Source organism: Saccostrea cucullata, unplaced genomic scaffold (genome assembly GCF_032062105.1).
Source record: "Saccostrea cucullata isolate Sc308-1 unplaced genomic scaffold, CSIRO_AGI_Scuc_v1 ctg6713, whole genome shotgun sequence".
Lineage (NCBI taxonomy): Eukaryota > Metazoa > Mollusca > Bivalvia > Ostreida > Ostreidae > Saccostrea > Saccostrea cuccullata.
Genome location: NW_026919316.1, coordinates 57670 through 81748, shown reverse-complemented (window position 1 = coordinate 81748; position 24079 = coordinate 57670). Strand labels below are relative to the sequence as shown.

General features: G+C 33.6%; 1 protein-coding gene across 1 annotated transcript in view; it reads left to right on the top strand.

Moving 5' to 3' along the window:
• Positions 1 to 2833: 2833 nt before the first annotated feature.
• The window catches only part of LOC134229361 (uncharacterized), a gene marked incomplete at its 3' end in the record, with an annotated part of 78416 nt that continues 57170 nt past the window's right edge, over positions 2834 to 24079 (top strand). The window contains exons 1-3 of the mRNA XM_062711110.1: positions 2834 to 3280; positions 6116 to 6301; positions 19242 to 19454. Coding sequence (XP_062567094.1) covers positions 6217 to 6301; positions 19242 to 19454 — 298 coding nt within the window. The remainder of the gene's footprint in view (positions 3281 to 6115; positions 6302 to 19241; positions 19455 to 24079) is intronic.

Below are 24079 nucleotides of genomic sequence, written 5' to 3'. Positions count from 1 at the left end.
TTTCTCTTTAGCAGTTAGCATTATTTTATGTGTAATTAATAGAAGCAATTGTTAAATTAGTTATCTGTTGTTGTAGACGACGATAGACTAGATGAGTGTCTGATAGAGACAGAGGACGGCAATGTGACGTATCCTTGTGATTCTGCAGGTGCGCGATCCGTGGTACCAAATTAACCTATTCTCTTTCATTTAATGTATGGCTGGTGTTTTTTGATTGAATGTCTTATTAACAATAGATAGTATGGGATATACATGGACAGAAAGTCTGATACGCCAAGAGATTGATAATAATAAACTTCCAAGATGGACTCCTTACACACGTCGACTGATTATAAGTGAAAAACGAGGTAAGTTCACACTGACCTTAAATATGATTTTAAAAAGAAGTTTATTTATTGTTTATTCAGACGTGTATAAAAAACAGGATATCAGCATATCTGTTCTACTTTCTATTCTGTAAATTGAGATCTTCGAACTTATCTAACAATAAATTAAGGGTAATCCTCAATGCAAAATAGACCATGGACATGATTTTAAAGGATACGCACTAGACTCAGAGAAGCAAAACAAAAACAATTTACTGTATTTACAAATAAAACGAAGGTACCACAAAGCGGAGCATCCCCCTCCAAAGACCAGTATGATCGGTTCCGATTGAAATACCCTAACTCATATTTTGTACATCAAAAACTCGGTTCACTCACAAACCAATACACACGATTGAAGTACTATATCCCTTTTAGAGTGTTTGCTCTGTGACTTTAATGTGAGGAGATAACCACGAGTAATCAAGCTCTAAAATCCACAGGTATAATACTGCAGTATGTATTTGGAGCAGAGCAAACACAGACCACCAAAACATCAGAAGTGAAATCAGGTGCATTAGAGAAATATGAACCCCTCCATTGTCAAACGGTCACACTGTCCGTGTGCCCCATGGGACGATCGCCAAACAAAAGAAATTTCCCGAGAGGCGTCATTCATTATTCAACTTAAAGACGGTTTCACTTTGCTAACATAAACACCATATACAAATGATACTGATTTATTACTTAATATTTACAAAATATAAGTATTTTGCATATAAAATATGTGTAAATCTATGCCATTCAAAACACCATAACACAGAAAGGGGGCTCAAAAGATTAAACATGTGTTTTATATCGACGTCACAAACGTTTAACGCAGGGGAAGTGCAACGTCCTACGTCATCAGCGAAAATATAAAAAAAAAAGACGCTCACATTTACCAGAAGTTGTTACATTGGCTCCTCCATTAACAGTAGCTTACACGAAGGATAATACTTAAGGGATGTTTGTAAGTTTTGTTTGTGGGTTATTGGTGTGTGAACCACACAAACTTGTCACGTAGGCATACATGCAAATATGTATACGTGCAAGTCTGTGAGATGCAATTGCATGCTCTACGTATGTACAAGTACAATATCTAAAACGAGGATAATTATTGACAAACAAGTAAATGAAACAAGAATATAAGCAATCTAAAGTCATCATTTCGTAAGTTCTGTGGTCGACACAAAGATTTTGTCAGCAAATACAATTTATCATTGAGTCAAATGCTGACTGGCTTTTTTCATGCTAATTGTTAGTCCATTATTTATACACTGAATTGACGACGGACTTTTACGTTATTTTCCGGTCATGACATGGAGCACACGGCGAGTGTGACCGGTCAGCAGGGGATGCTCACTCCTCCATGGCACCTGATCCCACCTCTGGTGTTTCGGAGGTCCGTGTTTGCTCTTCTTCTATTTTGTATTGTTTTATGGACCTTTGAGCTTGAATACTGTTAGTTATCTCCACATAGATCATTAAGACACCACCGCATGCCGGTGGAGGGCTGCAAATTTAGACCTGTACTTGGCACTCGTGACCTTTGAGCAATGTGAACTCTTTTTTTCCTACCAGCAACTACTGCGACTCGAAACCTCAGTTTAAACAGTCTCGTCTGAAGAACTGCTCTTTACGTCGCATAGTGAGCTAAATGCTCCCAGTGCTTCTAGTTTCAATCTAAAATTATAAAAGGGATAAGTAGACGACTGCATTTATAATCAACTGACTTTCATCTAAAATTCTAAAATAAATCTTCACTTTTTTGATAAGGTACCAGCGCCTTGCAGGATGGGACAGTATGTATCGGGATTCGCTACCAATCAAGGGCTTATGAACCTATACCTATACCCTGCAGTGAACAACATTCTTCCTTATGCAAGACTGATACAAAGACAGGGAAAGGTTCAACAACAGCAAATCTACGTAAATAATGAATATTGATACACGGAAAATTTACAAAGTTCTAAAAAAATATTACCATACTTAATACATGTGTAAGGTAAACACAGAAATCAATTAATAAAAAAATTATGAGCTAAAAAGTCTATTTTGTACTTAATTAAAAAGGAAAAAAAAAGAAATGATTTTTTTTTCATTCTCTTCTTGTAAACTAAACAATATATTAAAAAAAGGTAAATCTTGAAGATAAGAAGGAAACTAAAAAAAAAAACAATTGAAAAGGAAAATACAAAAAATGAAATCTAACCTACTTTCCATTCTGTTAATGCTTTTTACTGCATGACTTTTATATTGACTGTTTACCTTGTTCTCTGCATGATAAACATTTTATTATAAAATATTGTTTCTAGGATTTGTGAATAATTGATATATTTTTTATGCAGATACAACAGCGCCCCTTACTACAAGTTATAGTCACAGATCATCGAGGGGACAAACAACGTTTGGGCACCAAATAACAGGTTAAGCTCCTGTAGATAGTCAGAAAGACAACAATGGTTAATATAGCAATCTAATTCATACTTTCTTTGTTAAGTTTTTACCACAGTTTTAATAGAGAGGGTTCTTCATCAGTAAGGTTTTTCCAATGTGAATAAACCTGGTTATCTTGTGTAGTCATTTTCAGAGATTCGCAACTCAGATTGCGCATGTAATTTCAATTAATTCAGATTCAGTATGCCGACTCATGGCAGATAGAGACAAAATTATAGGATAAAAACTGTAAATTCGGTCGCTTGTCTAGAAATCGGCAAGTTGCGACAACGCTTGTGCCAGGGCTACACTATAGCCCAGTGACGCGACGTGAAGTACAGATTTGGCGACACAGTAAGCGATTAAAATGCGGCGCCTGTGATAATGCAGAGTTTGGCACAGGCAGTGATGCAGAGCGCGACACAGACCATGCAGACGGCGGCTACGATCGCGTCAGGGCCTGTCCATATCAACTACTTTTACTGCCAAGGATTCCGGTACGTATATCACAGGTACAATCAATTATGATCCTTTAAATAATTTGCCGAATCCGTTTATCAGTGTAGCTTTCCATTATTAATTGTTTTTTCAGACAGAATGGGGCATGTTATAGAGGTTAGAATTTCCAGATAATGTTTTATTATATATTTCTTTCTTTACGCCTCACTAAAATATTAACAATCGTGAAGGAGAAATTTTAGGAGTATATTCGAAAGTGGTGTAAATCAGATATGAATGCTAAAAAAATAAGTGGAACTTTTGGAAAACTTGAAATCACTAAATTGCATCAAAATCTACGGCATAAAATCTTACGACTTTTCAACTTTATGTAAATCAATTCCCCACCATACATTAAAGTGCAGACCTTTTGATATAATTGACAACTACTTTTACGATAAGAAGAGAACTCGTCACTCGTGAATTTACATACTGTACCTTGTTATTGGTCATTTGTAAAATTATTTTGCTAAACAACATTCTGATTGCATGTACACACAAATACACTGAAATATATTTTTTCCGTTATTTCCTGATTATGACAAAGCACACGCTGTGACCGTTTCTCCTCCATGGCACCTGATCCCACCTCTGATGTGTTTTTGCTCTGCTCTTATTTTGTATATTTGTTTAATGGACGTTGAGATTGAATACTGTTCGTTATTTCCATATCCTTATATTTAAAAAAGCTTGAGTTTCTGAATGACAATATCTGTGTGTTTTTGGAGATCAGGTATTCCAATAATCTGTTAGAATTCCCATGGGTACTAATTGCTAAGAGGAAAACACTTGCCGTAGCCTTCAACTCGACATTTTGTCAATTAACCCTGGTTATTTCCATTCTTATGTCGAAACAAGCTTGCCAGTGAGCTTGAAAGAAACGATAACATCTGTTCTTGCTTGGACATATTTTGCAAGAGAAACAACGAAGCTTTTTTTTCCAGGACATTGTGGGCATCGTGGAACTTGAAAATTAAGAAAGAGGACGCGGGCACAGTAGAAAATCCTCTATTTAAAATTTTCAAAACTGAATAAAACTATTGTCACTTAATGTTTACCAGTTTTTTTCTAAGTCCTGACTTGAATAAGACATCTGTTACACTAGATGGTAAAGTGTTCCAGACGGATCACAGATGGAAAGAAGGATTCATTATAGATGTCTGTTCGGCGTTCTGCAGTCTTTGTTGATGGCCTCTAGTAGCAGCAGCACCAGTAGGATGGAAAAAGGTGAGGGTGGAATGGCTTCAAGAGAATGCAGGATCTTATATACAAACACCGCTTTGGCTGGTTGTCTACTTAAACTATGTTGTAGTGGTTCGAACGCAATACAAGCATATAACATCTGAGATCCGATCATTGAAGTGTAGCACATCTCCTTGGTTTTCTGAGGACAGAATGGTAGGTTCCTCTGGAGAAAGGATGTGATCTGGAGTATGCCTTCTTACAGACTAGGTCAAAGTGGTGATTCCAGCTTAGGTTGTTGGTGATGGTTACACCCAGATACTTAGCATTAGCAATTTCATAAACTGACTGTGTATAATGTAGTTTCACCTGATCATTTTTTTTCTTTACGAATGACATCTCAATTGTAAGAATCGAATTCCATCAACCAAATTCGTAAAGATAGGTAGTGACTGTTCCTTCGCCAAGGTTCGGCATTAGAAGTGAAAGTCCCTGGTCTTTAAAACGTAGGTCCCGTGTCACGGTAGGCGCTGGCACGATAAAGAACCCTCACTGCTCAATGGCCCTAAGTGTCGAGTATAGGTCTAAATTTTAAACCCTTCACTGGCATACGGTGACGTCTCCATATGAAAAATTCTCGAGAGGGACGTTAAACAATAGATAATCAATCAATCATATATTGGAGGTTAGATATATGTCCTATTGTAAATCTTGTCTGAATAACCAGGCCACTAACTGGACTGAAATCTTCTAATGCCTGTTTGTTGCTTATTATTTTAGGCGACCTTCCAATATTCTCATGAAGCAGAATTTAATCAAACTTTCTTCACAAGATCTCACGATTGAAATTCTTCAAAGGAATTTGGAGATTTCACTTTTCATTTTTTACACATTTTTATTGCTGAGATTGTGATAGCTTAAGACAGTTTAATTTTGTTATGACACTGAAGATTCTCAAAGATAAATATATATATTTACGATGAAGAAACGAGTATAGTACAAGAAACATTTTAGACTTCAGTCCCACAATTTAACACATTTAGATGTCCTTGTTTATATTTCTATCATTTGTTGACCAATTGACACATACCGGAAATATAAATGGAAAGTGATAGTGATTAACAAATAAGATAGTACTCCTTGTGATTTGTTTATTGGTATAACCCTCTTCATCATTTCCTTCCCTGTATGGGGTGAAAAATACTAGAGTAACAGAGCAGAGGATTAAAACGAAAGGGTGAACAAAGCCAGATAAAATGACCTCTTCTTAAATGAATGCATTATGATAATATTGATACTAGTATTTTTATAATGATATTTTAAAAAGGAAGTCAATATATTTTTTATAAATTAAAGTGTTGAGAGATCTATATGACACCATAATCAAGAGCAAGCAATGAAAATGAGGATATCTATCTTTATTTTTCTTATTTTCTTATGATCTTAACATATATCATTATGTTATATTTAGATGAAAAAAAAAGATATTAAGTTAAACTTAAATTTTTTTTCTGTTCTTCTCAGTAATCTTTTTTTTCACTTAATTAATTTCTATTACATACAAACTTAAAGTTTTTCAAAAATAATTCTTTATAACGAGGAAACAGGTTGCTCAAAATAGCGAATACTATTGTCACTGATGATATTTATAGCTTGATGACTGTTTAAAACTGGGACGACATGGTGTGGAATTCCCCCTTTAAACTGTGTTAACTTGAGGGTTTCAAGGAGGACATTTAAACTGAGATTTACAATGGGGGACTGTGTTTTATTGGGAGTTTTCCTTGTTTTGATTCTGTGTCATCAATCGCTCTCATCGTGTGAAACTGTAGTCAAAGGTAAGGTTTTTATATAACATTTCCAAACAGTAACTTGTTTAAGTTCCTCATTCGTTTAGTAATGTTTAACAAAGACAAGGGCTGATAAAATGTTTATGTACCTTTTATATCTTATTATAAGCTTAAGGTAATGGGTGTGGCCCGTACATTAGGATCTTCAAAAGGGGGCTCAACATATGAATAACGAACATGCAGATCCATGGAAGAGAAAAATAAAATACTTAATTCGCACTGTCAACATTTCCTTTCCTCTTTTGATTCAACTAGCATTTAGTGCTATACATGTACAATGAAATGATTTGCATAGCTCACTGCTCAAGCTTATCAAATAAACCCTAAATGCAATACGAGTATATTTATATAGTTACTCTATTGTGAGAAGCATATTCTCGAGGTGAAATAAGGTGATTGGGTATCGTTTTTGCCCAATATGATTATCTTTAAGCTGTCTGACATTATGTTTTAGTGTAAAGCATAAAGGAACATGCAAACCCATCATGTTCTTCCTCGTGTTATCATACAAATCAATGCAATTCCAACTATTTGAGCAGGTTTAGTATTATGTACAGCGTTCGAGGCATTCACTCAAAAAAGTATCTTTCTATTACTAGTATGTTGAAGAGGATTTCAGATAGACCGATGTCTGTCGATGCAAAGTTTATTCGATGTTTTTACTATATTATTAAGTTAATTGTTGTATTGTAAATTGTATGAAATACTGCAAACACAGGTTAGACAGGTAACATGTACATCTAATCTATTACAATGCATTTTCATGCCTCACCATGAAAATGACCGGCATAAAGAGTTTGTAATGTGCGTCTTCCGTCCTTCTGTAAATGCTCAGTTTCAAAGAAACTTCAAGATATTTGATCTTATGAAACTTCATATGCTGATAGATATTGATCAGAACCATTTAACTGGATCAATTGTTTTTACCTTAACATTACCTCACTTAAGAAACCATTAAAGAAAGTGCAATCGAACTTCATATGCTTATAAATGCATGCTTTTTTACTGCATTAACATTATTTAAGCTTGACCTTATACATGTATTTTATTTATATACCTTGACATCACTTTTCTAAAATTATTTTTTAGCTCAGTTTCAAAGAATCCATTTACAGTAGTGTTATCAAACTTCACTTGCTGATGCATACTGATGTTAGTTATGTTCCCCAAACGAAGTTGGGGAACATATTGTTTTTACTCTGTTTCTTATTATTATTATTAGGGTCTTCTGTCTTCAGCGGAAGACCCTTCTATTATTCTTCGGTTTCTTTTTTACCTTTATTATTATTATTTATTCTTTTTTTTCTTTACAAAATTTGTGCAGAAGATTTCTCAGAGATTGCTCGTTCGATTTTATTCAAATTTTCAGAGTTTATGTGTTTCTATCTGAAGTTTATGTTCTAATTCGTTTCACTCAAACGAACATAAATTATTTACAATCAAAACAAGAACACTTGTCTATATAGGAATGGAAGCGCTTGCTTGCCAATATTTATTAGACGTATACATTTACATAAAGTCTTCAATGGTACCGATTCTCTACCTTCCTTCTACAATATATCAAAAATATTATTAATCACACATAAGAGTAAAAAATGCATTTTAACACAATGCTTTTATATGTCCTCACTTTACCGATTAAAAACGAAATATAATGCTTGTATGAATATAATTATGCTTCCCTCGCCGCCCAGGAAAAACCATAGATAAAAAACAACATCGATTTATGTTGAAAAAACTATGGAAACCTGTAAGTCCGCAGCAATTGCGAGGTAAACAAAATGAATGGCGGACTCATTCTCACAAACTTACGTAAGGGCCATATATTATAATGTACAATTACATGACTAGTTTAAGTAAAACCTATGCAAAATAAATGTAAGTTAGAACTATCTGTAAATACATTTCGACTATATGTAGGTACTGTGTACCATTACACAACAATCTTACATTTATATCAAATTTTACATAAAATTATTTAAAGCGACTAAGCAAATTGTTTCCCATCTTTGACAATTAATCCGTTGTGTACAAAACTTTTAATTTTCTTGTAATGAAAACAATTGCTTTCTTTATCAAACAAAAGACAAGTAAAAAAGGTTGAAGTAAGTCAGAGGGTGGGTGGGTGCGTGTGAATGTCGCAAAGCAAAGCCTTCGAATGAGTTAAAATCGTGATTAAAGTGAATACCTGTTCTACAGGTATCGACCTTTAAATACTGACCAATAGCTACTGTCGCTTTTATTAGCACATAATAAACAAAAGCACGTGTTCCTAGTACATATGATAAATTAATTTATGTTCTAATTCGTTTCACTCAAACGAACATAAATTATTTACAATCAAAACAAGAACACTTGTCTATATAGGAATGGAAGCGCTTGCTTGCCAATATTTCGAACATAAAGAAAGAGGGCTCTGGTTTTTCTACAAGCTCAAGAAGCAGTTAAATTTAATGATCATTTATATGAGGATTCTTTGCTAAACATTTTTGTGAATGTTGACCTTTCTTGCATTTTTCTTGATCATATGTGTGTTTAACAATTTCTGGTGGAAAATATATTTATTTATTTATTTATATTTTAAGTAAAACTAGATATGCAAACTTAACCTATATTTGCCCAAATAAATATAAAACATTCAAAATGTTTATCCAATTCTTGTGTTGAATATATGTTTAGAACAATGATTCTTTTTAAGACAAGCTTTTGTAACAAAGCAACCATAGCTTTGACGCTGGTACTGGAAATAAAAAACTAGATCGTACTCACTTTGTTCAGGTCCGTTTTGCTTTTTCTATAATTGATAAAGAATAAGTATCATAAAATAACATCGAATCTCCAAAAAGTATTAGTTCAATTAACAAAACCATTCATCTTAAACTTTCAAACATAAGGAACTAAACAAATCATATATCTGAGTGTTTAATATATTATTGACACGTATTTCACCATTAGCAGACTGAACGTATACATATATTTCTTTTATAAAAGTAAAAGTCTTAAAGATTTTATTTTTCAGACATGACAAATGTTATCAGATGTAAATCATCATAATATGCGCTGTTAATACAGTTGTATTACCTTCAATTCATTTAATTTTTTTTTTTTTTTAATTGACCCAAACATCAGTATATTCTTTTAACAATATAGAACCATAATAATAATAATAAGGATATGGAAATAACGAACAGTATTCAATCTCAACGTCCATTAAACAAATATACAAAACAAGAGCAGAGCAAACACGGACCTCCGAAACATCAGAGGTGGGATCAGGTGCCATGGAGGAGTGAGCATCCCCTGCTGACCGGTCACACCCGCCGTGTGCTCATTGTCATAATCAGGAAATAACGGAAAAAATCCGTAGTCAATTCAGTGTATAAATAATGGACTAACAATTGGTATGAAAAACGTCAGTCAGCATTTCATTCAATGATAAATTGTATTTGCTGACAAGGTCATTGTATCGACCATAGAATTTACGAAATGATGACTTTAAACGAGACTGTTGATATTCTTGTTTCATCAACTTGCTTGTCAATAATTTACCTCGTTTAAGAAATTGTTCATACGTAGAGCATGCTCTTGCGTATCGAATCAACTGAGATATAAATACTCCGTATGCAGGTGATGAAGGTATATTGCTGCATAAGTAAGGGAAGTTGACGATAGAAAAGTTAAAGTCATCACGTTTATCATATAGCTTGGTTGTTAGATTACCATTTGTGTCTTTTTCAAGTAAAATATCCAAGTATGAAGCAGATGTATATTCTTTATGTATATAGATTTTGATTTTTCCATTGGCCAGATTGAACGCAAACATGTATATCTCCTATACATTTATGAATTTTTAAATAAAAACGACATCTTTACATTCCAAACAAAACAAATGACGATTGTTTAGCTTAAGTAATCATCATTATTATCGCCGTAAAGCATTTTCCTTCAATTTTCTTGCCGAAAGTAAATAAGTTCTGAAAATCAATTAGAATTTTCAACAAGCCTTTAAGAATAAACACATGTACAAATATATCAATTTTGTATACCATAGTATCGCTGTAAATTATTTGCTGGCTGCATCAGACTGTGAACTTGAATTTATCATGATAACGCCACTGAGAACATACTATTCGACCAGACTTTATCAAGCTGCGACGTGCTACACACAAGGAAAATGTATAGAACTCCACTGGCTGCGTCAATACGCACCAGGACTTCCACTGGCTGCAACATGCTATGCACCAGGACTTCCACTGGCTGCAACATGCTATGCACCAGGACTTCCACTGGCTGCAACATGCTATGCACCAGGACTTCCACTGGTTGCAACATGCTATGCACCAGGACTTCCACTGGCTACAACATGCTATGCACCAGGACTTCCACTGGCTGCAACATGCTATGCACCAGGACTTCCACTGGCTGCAACATGCTATGCACCAGGACTTCCACGGATGGATCGTGCTGTGCACCAGAAACACCCTGGAAACTATACTTGCGTCACATACGCACCAATATAAACTTCACTGGCTGTAACATGCTATGCACCAAGAACATAATGTTAAATCTACTAGTTGCAGTATGCTTAGCGCCAGGATTACTATAAAGATTTCTGTGCATTAAATGTATCATACATTATGAATCTTCATGTGTAGTAAAACCAAAACTTCATAACTGTGCAAAATTATAACTATTTTATAAACTTCTATTACAAAATACAATTCAGTACTGTTTTTCCATTACACTATATAAAGAATTTTTCACAAGTAAATTTTTAACGACTTCTAGATCACTATTCATTTTATATTCTGTGACAGTGTCCATGGATATGATTTTTATAACATTTTAAATTTCTTGAGCCTTTAGAGCGGCATTTCCATGTACATCTGATTTTCCAATTTTAAACGAAGCAGTAACGTATCATATATAACACAGATAAAGTATAATCACAACCGTTCAATGTAGATACAAACACAGGGTCTTGAGCCTTTAGAGCGGCATTTCCATGCACATCCGATTTTCTAATTTTTTAACGAAGCAGTATCATAGATAACACAGATAAAGTATAATCACAACCGTTTAATGTTCGATGTAGATTCAAATATAGGGATATGAAAAACTTCCCTCATTCAAAATTTATAAATCATTACGATTATTTCAAAATAAAACCTAAAATAATAATAGTTAAGATATTTCTATTTATGACGTTGTGGTATTCTACCCCCAAAACTTATATATACAATTTTATTCTTGAACGCTCTTGAAAACTTAGACTACTATCTATACACTGAATCGAAAAATTCCTCGACACACAACAACTTCAACCGATTCATTATTTGTTCTCAAATATCTCATGTCTTTTGAAAACAATTTTTAATTTGCGTCGTAGTGTGATGAATGAAATCTAGTTTCTTCAAGTCATGTCCAAAAATAACCTTTTTTTTTTATATATTTTATTTCCATTTTAGTCTTGTAGAATTATTTTCATTATGGCTATTTATAAAATGAATATCAATACATTCAGAGTTGAGTCAAAATTTGACCGTGAAACTTGAACACAATCAATCGTATTCCATATAACCTCATTATATTTTAATGAAGTATCTAGTATACTTGGATATTAATCATTAAACCAAATAAGAGAGTCAACAATATAAAATAACTTACTTAACTGTTTGAATATAAAATTAATCCTGAGCTTTTTCCTTTCTATCTTTCATTTAATAACGAAAAAATGAAATAATTTCATTTACAAGCAGTAGGCTTTTGTATTTTTGATTGATAGTATTTAACATACATCTATCTTAAATCTAGTGGTTTTATCTAAAGTTTTTATTGTTTTACATGTGAAGCTGTATTGCAAAGGGAATCTGTAAAAATTAAGCTGAATTATAATCTCCCGACCTAATTTAACTTAGTTGTGAAATCAAATCCAAATCAGTTTTTTAGGGTTTGTTTTAAGCATATATGTATATGTACAAATGTATTCATACAGTATATCAAAGCCTGCTTTAGATTCTAGCTACTCCCTCATAGTCATAATCGAAATCATTTATCGAAGTAGTACATGTATTCTGTGTGTTTAAATGTATTCAAAACGTTTTCATTATAAATAACTTAAGTATTATCGAAAATACTTATCTTTTACTTCAATGAGCATCATGTACTCTCTGCTTATGCATGTAAAAGTCTGTTGAACTGTTCAGGCGAATCTGGACCTTTGTCTTCCGATGAGCAGTGGAAAATTCTAAGAAGATAGATACATAGGTGAAATAACTTATCGAAGAGGTATCTTGTCTGTGTTTCCTTTCATTGTGTACTTTTATTTTTACAATAATAAATGGTTGATAAATTAATGCCGCGTTCAAAAACTTGAACTTAAATTATCACAAAAAACTGAAAACATTGTTTTCAAACTTATCTTTTGCTTCAATGGCCCTTTTTTACTCTGTTTATGACTGTGAAATCTCCTTTGACTGTTGATGTAACGAATGCTGGACTTCCCGTCCTTTATTGAGTCGTGAAAAGTCATAACTTCAGGTATACATGTACGTGTCTCGGGGTTGAGAATTCTCGGTCTGCATGCGTTATTCTGGATACTTTACCACGGGAACTGTGGTTCACTCTGTAATTTCGATGGCAAACTGAATGTTTGAGGAGAATAGCTGTCTTTGTTGAATGCAATTCTTTGTAGACTGGTCACTGGTTGTAGAATCTACTTTCTAAACAGGGATGGGCCTGTTTCCTTACAATTTTTGTCATTAGGAAGTATACGTCTGAATGTCGCAAAGCAAAGCCTTCGAATGAGTTAAAATCGTGATTAAAGTGAATACCTGTTCTACAGGTATCGACCTTTAAATACTGACCAATAGCTACTGTCGCTTTTATCAGGTCGGAGAGAATACTCGAAATCGGGTATTATACGTGAAATCGCGTATAATACTCGATATTAGGGTATCGTTGAATCCGCGAAATCGGGTATAGGAGGTGTAATCACCTAATAAAACTTAAACAATGGGATGGCGCATGTTGCCGAGTTAACTTTCATCTAGATACACATGTTTTCTAAAGGTATCACTAGCCAAGTAAGAATTTGGGCTTCAAGATTAATGCGCTCGGGACAACAAATACCTGTTGAGCTCAGTACATTTCATGATTTGCACACAAAAAGGTGTTCGATTTGCTTTATATTTTTCCTTATGTTGAAAGTAGATGCATCTTCCTAATGTTCATTCCCAACACAACAGAATTGTAAAGTATCAGAATTCGGGAATTTATAATAATTCCACATCAACACGACAAACATGAACAATTTGTAAATAAATCAAATTATACGGAAACACATTTCACACACCAGATATGATGCCATGTTTAAACAAGGGATTGTCTATCGTATCTAATTAAACGTCATTAATTACTTTCACATTCATCTTGGCATAAAATCAAATAATGTAATGATAAAAATGTCTAAAATTTCGGCTAAAAGAACCCCCTTTCTCTTTTTTTTGAAAATCTTTTCTTTTTTATTTATCATTCAAACATATTTGCAGAATATGTCTTCAACATTTTAGCAGAGACAGTGATAGTTTCAGGAATATAGCTTATGAGAGAACATAACTGTTGATCGTTTAATTTCGCTAAGTCATCAATATTTTACCATTTCTTGGCGACTTCAAAAAGGGGGGGGGGGGGCTAAAGGCTTCTTGACCACCTCTGACAAAACAACCTCGACTGTGTTCTACATGTGTCCAAGAGACCCCTGTTTGATGTCACGGTCGGTTAAACTCGTTCATATATTTTTAATCGTAGGGAAGATTTATTCATCAAATAAAAATCATATACATTGTAGGTAAACAAAAAGCAACCTGTTATTTTCTAACACAATATAAGACTACAAGTAACTAGAATTCATGTTTATTTTTCAAACACATTTTTTCATTATAGATGAGTATTAGGAAAAGTTATTGCCATGAGTAATACGTATCGTAGATAAAATAACTAAAAGAAAACTGACATATTGTCTAGAACCAATCAGATAGTGCGTTGCATTAGCATATTATAATGAGGTATAAGATAGCGATATAAAAAAATATAGAAGGTAATTATAAAGAGGTAAAATTTACCCTGTCTATCAAATAGTATAATAAAGAAAGGAAGTGGCTACGATTTTTATAAAATTTTAATGTCCGATGAGGAATTATATTCCCAAAAAGTGAGACAAGAGTTTCCAAGGCAATTGAACACTCCATTATTTCAGTTTGTTCATTAACATGTTCATAAACGTAAAAACTATAAGAAATGTGAAAACTTGACTATGTAATTCAATGTATTTTAACTTCATGAAAAGATGTACACATTTGACTTTTATTTATACCCCCCCCCCCCAAAAAAAAAAAACCCAAGAAAATCCTGTTCATATGACTTCTCGATCGCTCTCAATTTTCACACAAATGCATAAAATAAAGGTAAAATAGTATATTTTGTATCGATTAAAATGCAACCAAAAAATTTACGATGTCTTTGAATAAAAATTTCATGCTAAATTAACATAACTTACCTTCAATTAACTATTTTCAAACTGTTTTCCCGAGGGTATTTATTTCATCTTATTTTATTTCCTTCTTTATAATAACGTTGGTATTCTATTATTGCAGAGATATACAATTATGACTCGATTATACTGTACTCTCTAACTGTTAGGAATAATTTATATTTCACGAGAAAGGGACGCCATACATTTTTCAGTAAAAATACATAACACGGCGTTAGTCGTTTAATTTCTTTAAAATTTCACGTTTTGTGAATAGTGCACAAATTAGAAAATTAAGTATATGGAATACTTTAATGGGAAATAAAGACAAACGAAGTGTAATAATAAACAAAAGCACGTGTTCCTAGTACATATGATAAATTAATTTATACCGCCGATTCAATTTTTAAAAAATCACTTCCGGTCGGAAGTTATCGCCCTTTGATCGAAATTTACAGGACCTATTTGTCTGTCATGTTACTCAAGAACGGTTCAAGCTAGAAAGCTGATTTTTTTAGGGATGATAGAAGAGATGTTGCCATGTTGCGCCTGGGTCAGGATATATTCTGGAAGTGCCTGGTATGGAAGCTCGGTAGGGGTCAAAATTTAGGACATGAATCATGAGTGATTTTTTGAGACATTTTGCATCATATCTTTTAAGTATAATTATTTTGTTATAACATACTGAACAAACTTTGTGCAGAATGACAAGATCTTTCATATGATATCAAGAAAAAAGTGCTAAGTCATCACATTAGGGGCCAAAAGGGGCCAAAAGTCTTTTTTCGATAACTCTTTAACAGTCAATATTTTATTATACATTACTGAAGCAAAAATGTTTATCTCAACAATCTACAACTGTATATTATAATTTTTATGTCGTATTGTACATAATAAGGGGCTAAAAGGGGCCAGAATGCTTAATCTTTGACGCTTTATATCTCAAAAGTGGGAAATATTTTGATAAGTAATATTGAACAAAAGATGTTCATAATAATGTTGTCAACAATATGCAACCATTCATTTTTCGCTAAATGCCCCCATTAAGGAGTTAAAGGGTTGGCCCCTAAATATTTCTTTTGCGAATAACTCGAAAACGAAACAGAATCTCTGAATAGTTGTTGAACAAAAAGTGTTCAAAATCCTAAGAGGTTCAAGATGAAATCAAGAAAAAGGGGCTGGGCACTCAAATTAGGGGCCAAAAGGGGCTAAAAGTCTTTTTTCGATAACTCTTTAACAGTCAATATTTTGTTAAACATTACTGAAGCAAAAATGTTTATCTCATCAATCTACCACTGTATATTATGATTTTAATGTCGTACATTACATGATAAGGGGCCAAAAGGGGCCAGAATGCTAAATCTTTGAAGCTTTATATCTCGAAAGTGAGAAATATTTTGATAAGTAATATTGAACAAAAGATGTTCAAAATCATGTTCTGAACAATATGCCAAATTTCATTTTCGCTAAAAGTCCCCATTAGGGAGTTGAAGGGTTGGCCCCTAAATATTTCTTTTGCGAATAACTCGAAAACGAAAAAGAATCTCTGAATAGTTGTTGAACAAAAAGTGTTCAAAATCCTAAGAGGTTCAAGATGAAATCAAGAAAAAGGGGCTGGGCACTCAAATTAGGGGCCGAAAGGGGCTAAAAGTCTTTTTTCGATAACTCTTTAACAGTCAATATTTTGTTATACATTACTGAAGCAAAAATGTTTATCTCAACAATCTACAACTGTATATTATGATTTTAATGTCGTATGTTACATAATTAGGGGTCCAAAATGCTAAAACTTTTACGCTTTATATCTCGAAAGTGAGAAATATTTTGACAAGTAATATTGAACAAAAGATGTTCAAAATCATGTTCTGAACAATATGCAACCTTTCATTTTTTGCTAAGCGTCCCCATTAAGGAGTTGAAGGGTTGGCCCCTAAATATTTCTTTCTCGAATTACTCGAAAACGAAAAAGAATCTCTAAATAGTTGTCGAAGAAAAAAAGTTCAAAATCCTAAGAGCTTCAAGAAAAAATCCAGAAAAAAGGGCTGGGCACTCAAATTAGGGGCCAAAAGGGGCTAAAAATCTTTTTTAGATAACTTTTTTATAGTCAATATTTTGTCATACATTACTTAAGCAAAAATGTTTATCTCAACAATCTACAACTGTATATTATGATTTTAATGTCGTATAGAGAGCTTTAAAATGATATGAAGAGGCTTAAAGTCTTTTTTAGATAACTTTTTTATAGTCAATATTTTGTCATACATTACTTAAGCAAAAATGTTTATCTCAACAATCTACAACTGTATATTATGATTTTAATGTCGTATAGAGAGCTTTAAAATGATATGAAGAAAAAAAAGGGCTGATCCCAACTTTTAGGGGCCGTGAGGGGCCAAAAGTCGATTTTAGAAGTCTTTATTGTTCAATGTCTTGTTCAATGTCTTTTTACAGATTATGGAAGATCATTATTTTAGAATGAAAATCTGATTTCATCTCATCAAGAATCGAACGGAAGACCCACTCGCTGCTCGCAACAAGATCGTATCTAGTTTTTATTACCGGGTATTATTATTCCTGGGAAAATTTTGTCCTTGAGTGATCTTGTAGGTCATTTTGCGCGAGAGCGCGCACGTGCAACACGTGAAATGACCGATTTAATCGATATAGGCGTAACTTTTTAAATTTTTGATGAAATGCTTTGAAACTCATAATGTAAGGATATATTAGTAATATAGACAAGATGACATGGTCAAAATAGCAAGATCTCACGCGGATGCACGTGCGCTTTGCTCTGATTGGCTGAAACCAAAGTCTCAATATCTTTCTTGTTTTTTGACGAAATCCTTTGAAATTTTGAACATAACCATGCATTAGGATATCCTACAACATGGTATATAGAAATTATCATGAAAACACGTGCATGAACGTGCGCTGCAATCTAATTGGCTGAAACTTTAAATAGCTATAACTCCCTTGGTTTTCAACCAAACAGGATGGGATTTGGAACATAGATATATAAAATGGACTTCTACAAGAAGGTATGGTCACCATGCACATGCATACACATGCGTGTACGTGACCTGCAATCTGATTGGCTGAAACTTTAAACAGTTATAACTCCTTTGGTTTTCAACCAAACAGGATGGGATTTGGAACTTAGATATATATAATGGACTTCTACAAGAAGATATGATCACCATGCACATGCATACATGTGCGTGTACATGCGCTGCTATCTGATTGGCTGAAACTTTGAACAGTTTTAGCTCCCTTGGTTTTCAACCAAACGGGATGGGATTTAGAACATAAATAGATTAAATGAACTCCTACAAGAAGGTATGGTCACCATGCTCATGTATGCATGTGCGTGTACGTGAAATGGGTAAAATCAAAAATACACTTGAATGAGCGAATTTTTTTAATACTTATTGATTAAATACTTTAATATTTAGTATATTAAAATATTTAGATTGTGTAGACAGGATGATATGGTCATTACGTACATGCATTCATATGCACGCACATGCAATGCTAAATTTGAATGAGCATGGTACATTTCTCGGTAAACGTTAACAAAGTCTCAAATGCATAGAGTTTGTGTTATTTAATGAAGCTAATTTATTTAATATAGCCATAACTTTAACATTTTCCGATGAAATGCTTTGAAACTCATTATATAAGGATATATTAATAGTGTAGATAATGTGACACTGTCAAATTAGCAAGAACTCACGCGCATTTACGCGCATTTACTTGCGCTTCGCTCTGATTGGCTGAAACAAAAATCTCAATATCTTTTCCGTTTTTTAACGAAATGGTATGAAATTTAAAATATAAGCATACTTTAGGATGTCCTACAATATGATATACAACATTTGTCATGAAAGCACGCGCATGCACGTGCGCTGCAATCTGATTGGCTTAAACTTGAAATGGCTATAACTCCCTTGTTTTTCAACCAAACAGGATGGGATTTAGAATATAGATAGATATAAGGGACTCATACAAGAAGGTGTGGTCATCATGCACGTGCACGCACGTGCGTGCAATTAGAACGAGTGAAATGAAAATACACTTAAAAGAGTGATTTTTCATACTTTTGGACTGAATGCTTTAATATATTGTATATTAAAATATGTAGATAGTGAAGACAAGATGATATGATGATAACGCACATGCATTCACATGCGCATGGGTGCAATGCTAAAATTTGAATATAAATAATATCCTTCTGAGAAAACGTTGTTAAAGTCAAAAATGCACAGAGTTTGTCTTATTTAATGAAGCTTACAGGGAATATGGCACCAAAAGGGAGTTGGGGAGCGTTTGGGGAACATATGTAACGGTCCCCGTTACAATTAGCACTAGTTTTCATTTGCATTTAAAATTTTGTTACAGAAGGTATGTGCTTGGAGGAGACAACAAAAAATTGGACAGAAGCGTCAGACAGCTGTACCTTAGCTGTGTTCAACACATCACTCAGTGTTGGTGTCTTTATCTTAGGACTCCCCATGCTTGATCACCGCCGACCTCTGGTGCAGAGGACCGAGTCCCATGACATTCACTGGATAGGGGCCACGGGGGAATTCACACCATGGTTTAAATTAATAGGTACTGTAACCTAACTTTTATTCGCGAGCGAGAACTAACCGCGATCGAAAATCGTGGTCTTCAATTCCGATCTTTTATCGTCCTGAACCAGTTATTCACCGCAGCTATATTTTTTGATTTTTTCGAAAATTATTTAGTCTCTTTAAATACGTATTTTTTCAAAATGTTCAATGAAAAAACATGCAATATAATTAATTTTACAATATTTTTTTAAATGACAATGCCCCTACACTTTCTTATGATACATGAAAATCCTGCCAATTTTTAACTCACCAAAGCCGAAGGCTCAAGTGAGCTTTTGTACGTTGTCCGTCCGTCCATCTGTAATTTTTTCACATTTTCGACATCTTCTCAAAAACCACTGGGCCAATTTTAACCAAACTTGACACAAAACATCCTTGGGTAAAGGGGAATTTCAATTGTTAAAATGAAGAGCCATGCCCCCTTACAAGGGGAGAGGTAATCAAAAAAAGACAGAAATATGGTGGGGTCATTAAAAAATTTTCTTCTCAAGAGCCACTGGACCAGAAAAGCTGAAACTTATGTGGAAGCATCCTGGGGTAGTGTAGATTCTAATTTGTTCAAACCATCACCCCTTGGAGCTGGGCGGGGCCACAATAGGGAATCAAAGTTTTACATTGAAATATATACTAGGAAAAATCTTTCAAATCTTCTTCTCTATAGCCACTGGACCAGAAAAGCTGAAACTTATGTAGAAGCATCATGGGGAAGTGTAGATTCTAAATTCTAAGCCCCTGGGAGTTGGATGGGGCCACAATAAGGAATCAAAGTTTTACATACAATTATATCGGGAAATCTTTAAAATCTTCTTCTCAAGAACCATAGGACCAGAAAAGCTTAAACTTATGTGAAAGCATCTTGGGGAAGTGTAGGTTCTAAATTGTTCAAACCATGACCCCTGGGAGTTGGATGCACCACAATAAGGAAGGATATGGAGATAACGAACAGTATTCAATATCGAAGTCCATAAAACAACAGGGAATCAAATTTTTAAATATAGAAATATATAGGAAAATTCTTAAACTTATGTGAAAGCATTCTGGGGTAGTGTAGATTCTAAATTGTTCAAAGCATGATCCCAGGGTGTTGGGCAGGGCCACAATAGGAATCAAAGTTTTACATAGAAATATGTAGGAAAAATCTTCAAAAATCTTCTTCTCAAGAACCACTGAGCCAGGAAAGCTGAAACTTATGTGAAAGCATCATGGGGTAATGTAGATTCTAAATTGTTAAAATCATGACCTTCGGGGAAGGGGGGGGGGGCACAATAAAGAATCAAATTTTTACATTAAAATATAAAGAATATATTCATTTAAAAATCTTCCTCTCAAGAACCCCTGAAGCATAAAAGCAAACATTTATGGGGAAGCATCCTGTGGGTAGTGTAAATTCTAAATTTTTAAAGTAATGACGGGTGGCATGATAGATGTAAGAAGAGGGAAAATCTGGTAAAGAACTGCATCACCACAGTAACTCAGGTTAGCGATGTGGCCCATGGGTCCTTGTTTTTATATACTTCCTGATTTCTGCTGTTGTTCAACATTATTGTTATCAAAAATAGAAAGACTATTGATATGGTGTATAAGTAAGCGTTTTTTAAATCTGGTGATATTAATGATAATATGGAGTATTTCACCGTCTACTCCGAATTGTATGGTACAAAATATTCTTAAAAAAGGAGAGGAATTCAGTTAAGGAAAAGGATTAGTGGGCCTAGAACAATAATATTAACATCCCGGGATATCAAAAAAGGATTGAATGTTCACTCATTAAAATGAAACATATGAATATAACGAACATTATTCAAGTCCATAATAAAAAATACAAAACAGGAGCAGAGCAAAAATGGACCTTCAAAACATCGGAGGTTGGATCAGGTACCATGGAGGAGTGAGCATTCCCTGCCGACAGGTCACACTTGCCGTGTGTTCCTTGTCATTCTCGGGAAAAACCGAAAAATCCGTCTCAATTCAGTGTATAAATTATAGACTAACAATAAGTATGAAAAATGTCAGTCAGCATTTGACTCAATGTAAATTGTATTTGCTGACAAGGTCATTGTATCCACCATAGAACTTACGAAATGATGACTTTAAACGAGACTGTTCTTATCATTATTGTTTCATAATCTTGTTTGTCAATATCTTACTTCGTTTAAGAGTTGTTTGTACATAGAACATGCCCATTCGTATCGAATTAACTGAGAGTTATAGAACCCCTATGCATTTAATAAAGATATATTGCAGTATAAGTAAGAGAAGTTGACGATTAAAAAGTTAAAGTCATCATATTTATAACAAAGCTTTGTTGTTAGATTATTATAAGGTCTTTTTCAAGTAAAATATCCAAATTTGTTAATTGTTCATTATATCAAAGGAACACAATGATAATTGCCCATCAATTAATTTTGAAACTAGCTTAATAAATTGATGGGCAGTTGTCATTGTGTTCCTTTGATATAATGAACAATTTTCATATGTTCTTTCAATTCTTATATCTTATTTAAAACAGATACATGAGGCAGACTTTGATATCTTGTATTGCAAGCTCACCGGGGTTTATCTCATCAACCTTTACTGTGATCTCGGAAATTGTAAATATGTAGATCCATGTCTAATCTTTGACTCAAATGCATTAAAAAATATTGGAAAGCAGTAAAATTCCAAGCATGTTCCCATAGTATTTTTGTGGTACTCACTCATAACGAATTTCATTTAGCTGATTGGTCAGTAATAAAGTATAGCCAGTGCCTCGTTTAGAATATGAATTTATTCTCACGTCAGAAAATCTAGTTCCGTCGATCTGATCATAATGGGAAAGGCCAGCTATATAGATTTTACTATTTTTTTTAAAGCATGTGAGCGCAGTTAGGTACACTTTTCTCCTTTCACAAATAGGTAGATTTTGATAGAATACAGTGACAAGCCAAAGGAGAAAACTGTACCTGCCTTCGCTCGTATATTTTAAGGCTTCAAAGAGTGGGGTGGGGTTAAAATGCAATGGGAATTGAATGTAAAAATGATACCCCTAACCCAATAAATAATCTCTATCTTTCAAAACACGTTTCTATTTTTGTTAAAAATAGTATTCGATAAAGGTACACATATCAGTGAATAATTACGTACAAAAATTTGAGTAAAATTTAGACATTTTACATTTTGTTAATTTACCGGGGCCCGCAAGTCACCTCATCCTTTCTAATGGATTTTATAGAGAAAAAATTACTCTGAACTAAAATGTATTTCTACAGCAGCAAAAAAAAAAATTTTCATATGCCGCCGTTCCGCTAAAAATATACTTCCTGCTATATTTCAAACTAAGATTAATATCATTATACCATTTCTATTTAAAGTTTTTCAATCTTGAGAATGGAACAAGAATGATTTAAATTTCATATATTTAGATGTTTAGAAAGACTAAATACATTTTGAACATTGCATCTAGTCAGAAAAGAGACAAGAATTCCTCGTTAAAGGGCTTTTCTCATCCTATTACAAAAATCGAAATTAAAAAAATATATATTGGCTATGTCAACATATCAATTCTCTCTCTCTCTCTCTCTCTTTCATATGTAGAATTAACACGAATACCCAGTACATTACAAAACAAATCAAGTTTTTGCAAATTTATCTTTACATCTCAATATCAGTGTCACCGTTGAAAGAAAAGTCTTGCAATAAATTAACTGGACTATAAATGATAAATATATTTTTTTGATTTAATTCGTATAAAAGATTAGTTGTTTTCCTACGTTAAGTTATGTTGTTTTTTCAGGATGCTTCCTGTATTTTGTCCCTCCTTCATTCAGTAGAAAATTGACGTCCACCTCAAGTATAGGTCCTGTCGCTGAATGTCATCAAATATGTGAAGTTTGGAACGATAACTACAAGGAATTCGGCATAAATGTAAGCATGCGTATTTCTAACCGAGCATTCATGACATCAAGACAAAGATGGAAATCCGAAGTTTCCAGCTTTTATATCAGTATTGAATTAAGTAGGAAAAATTGCGCAAATAAAAAGTATCTTCAGTAAAAGAAAAGGAACACTTACAGTTTTCTATAAAATTCAAGGACAACGATAAAACTGAATTCGATTGATTGATTGAAAAGTTTTTCATTTCCCGGTGACGTTTTCACTTCCATAGATGGGTGAGGTTTTGACATTTACTGCTAAATGACTTCAAATTTACACTTTCATTTAGCACTGAGGACCTACAAGCAGTGAAAATCTTTATCGCACTAACTGTGACATAGAACCTTGTTTTTTTTAAAGTTTTTTTTTTAAAACTGCGACTTCTTTTCAATGTACTTAGCCTTTGCGAAGGATAGGTTATCTGCTATTTTTATTCGAATTAGGTTAGTCGCAGCTAAAGTTTGAACTAACGACCTTCCCATCAATGTTTATTTATTTATTTATTCACCAATCAAGGGCCCTCTGGGGGCATATACAATTAAGAGACAAACAATATAATTATTATTATAACAATGCAAAATTGACATGATCCTCACTTGTAAAAGTTCTCAGATTTGAAATACTGATATACAGGGTAGTTCACAATGAAATATTAGCATTACATATCATATAATAATAATAATAAAATAT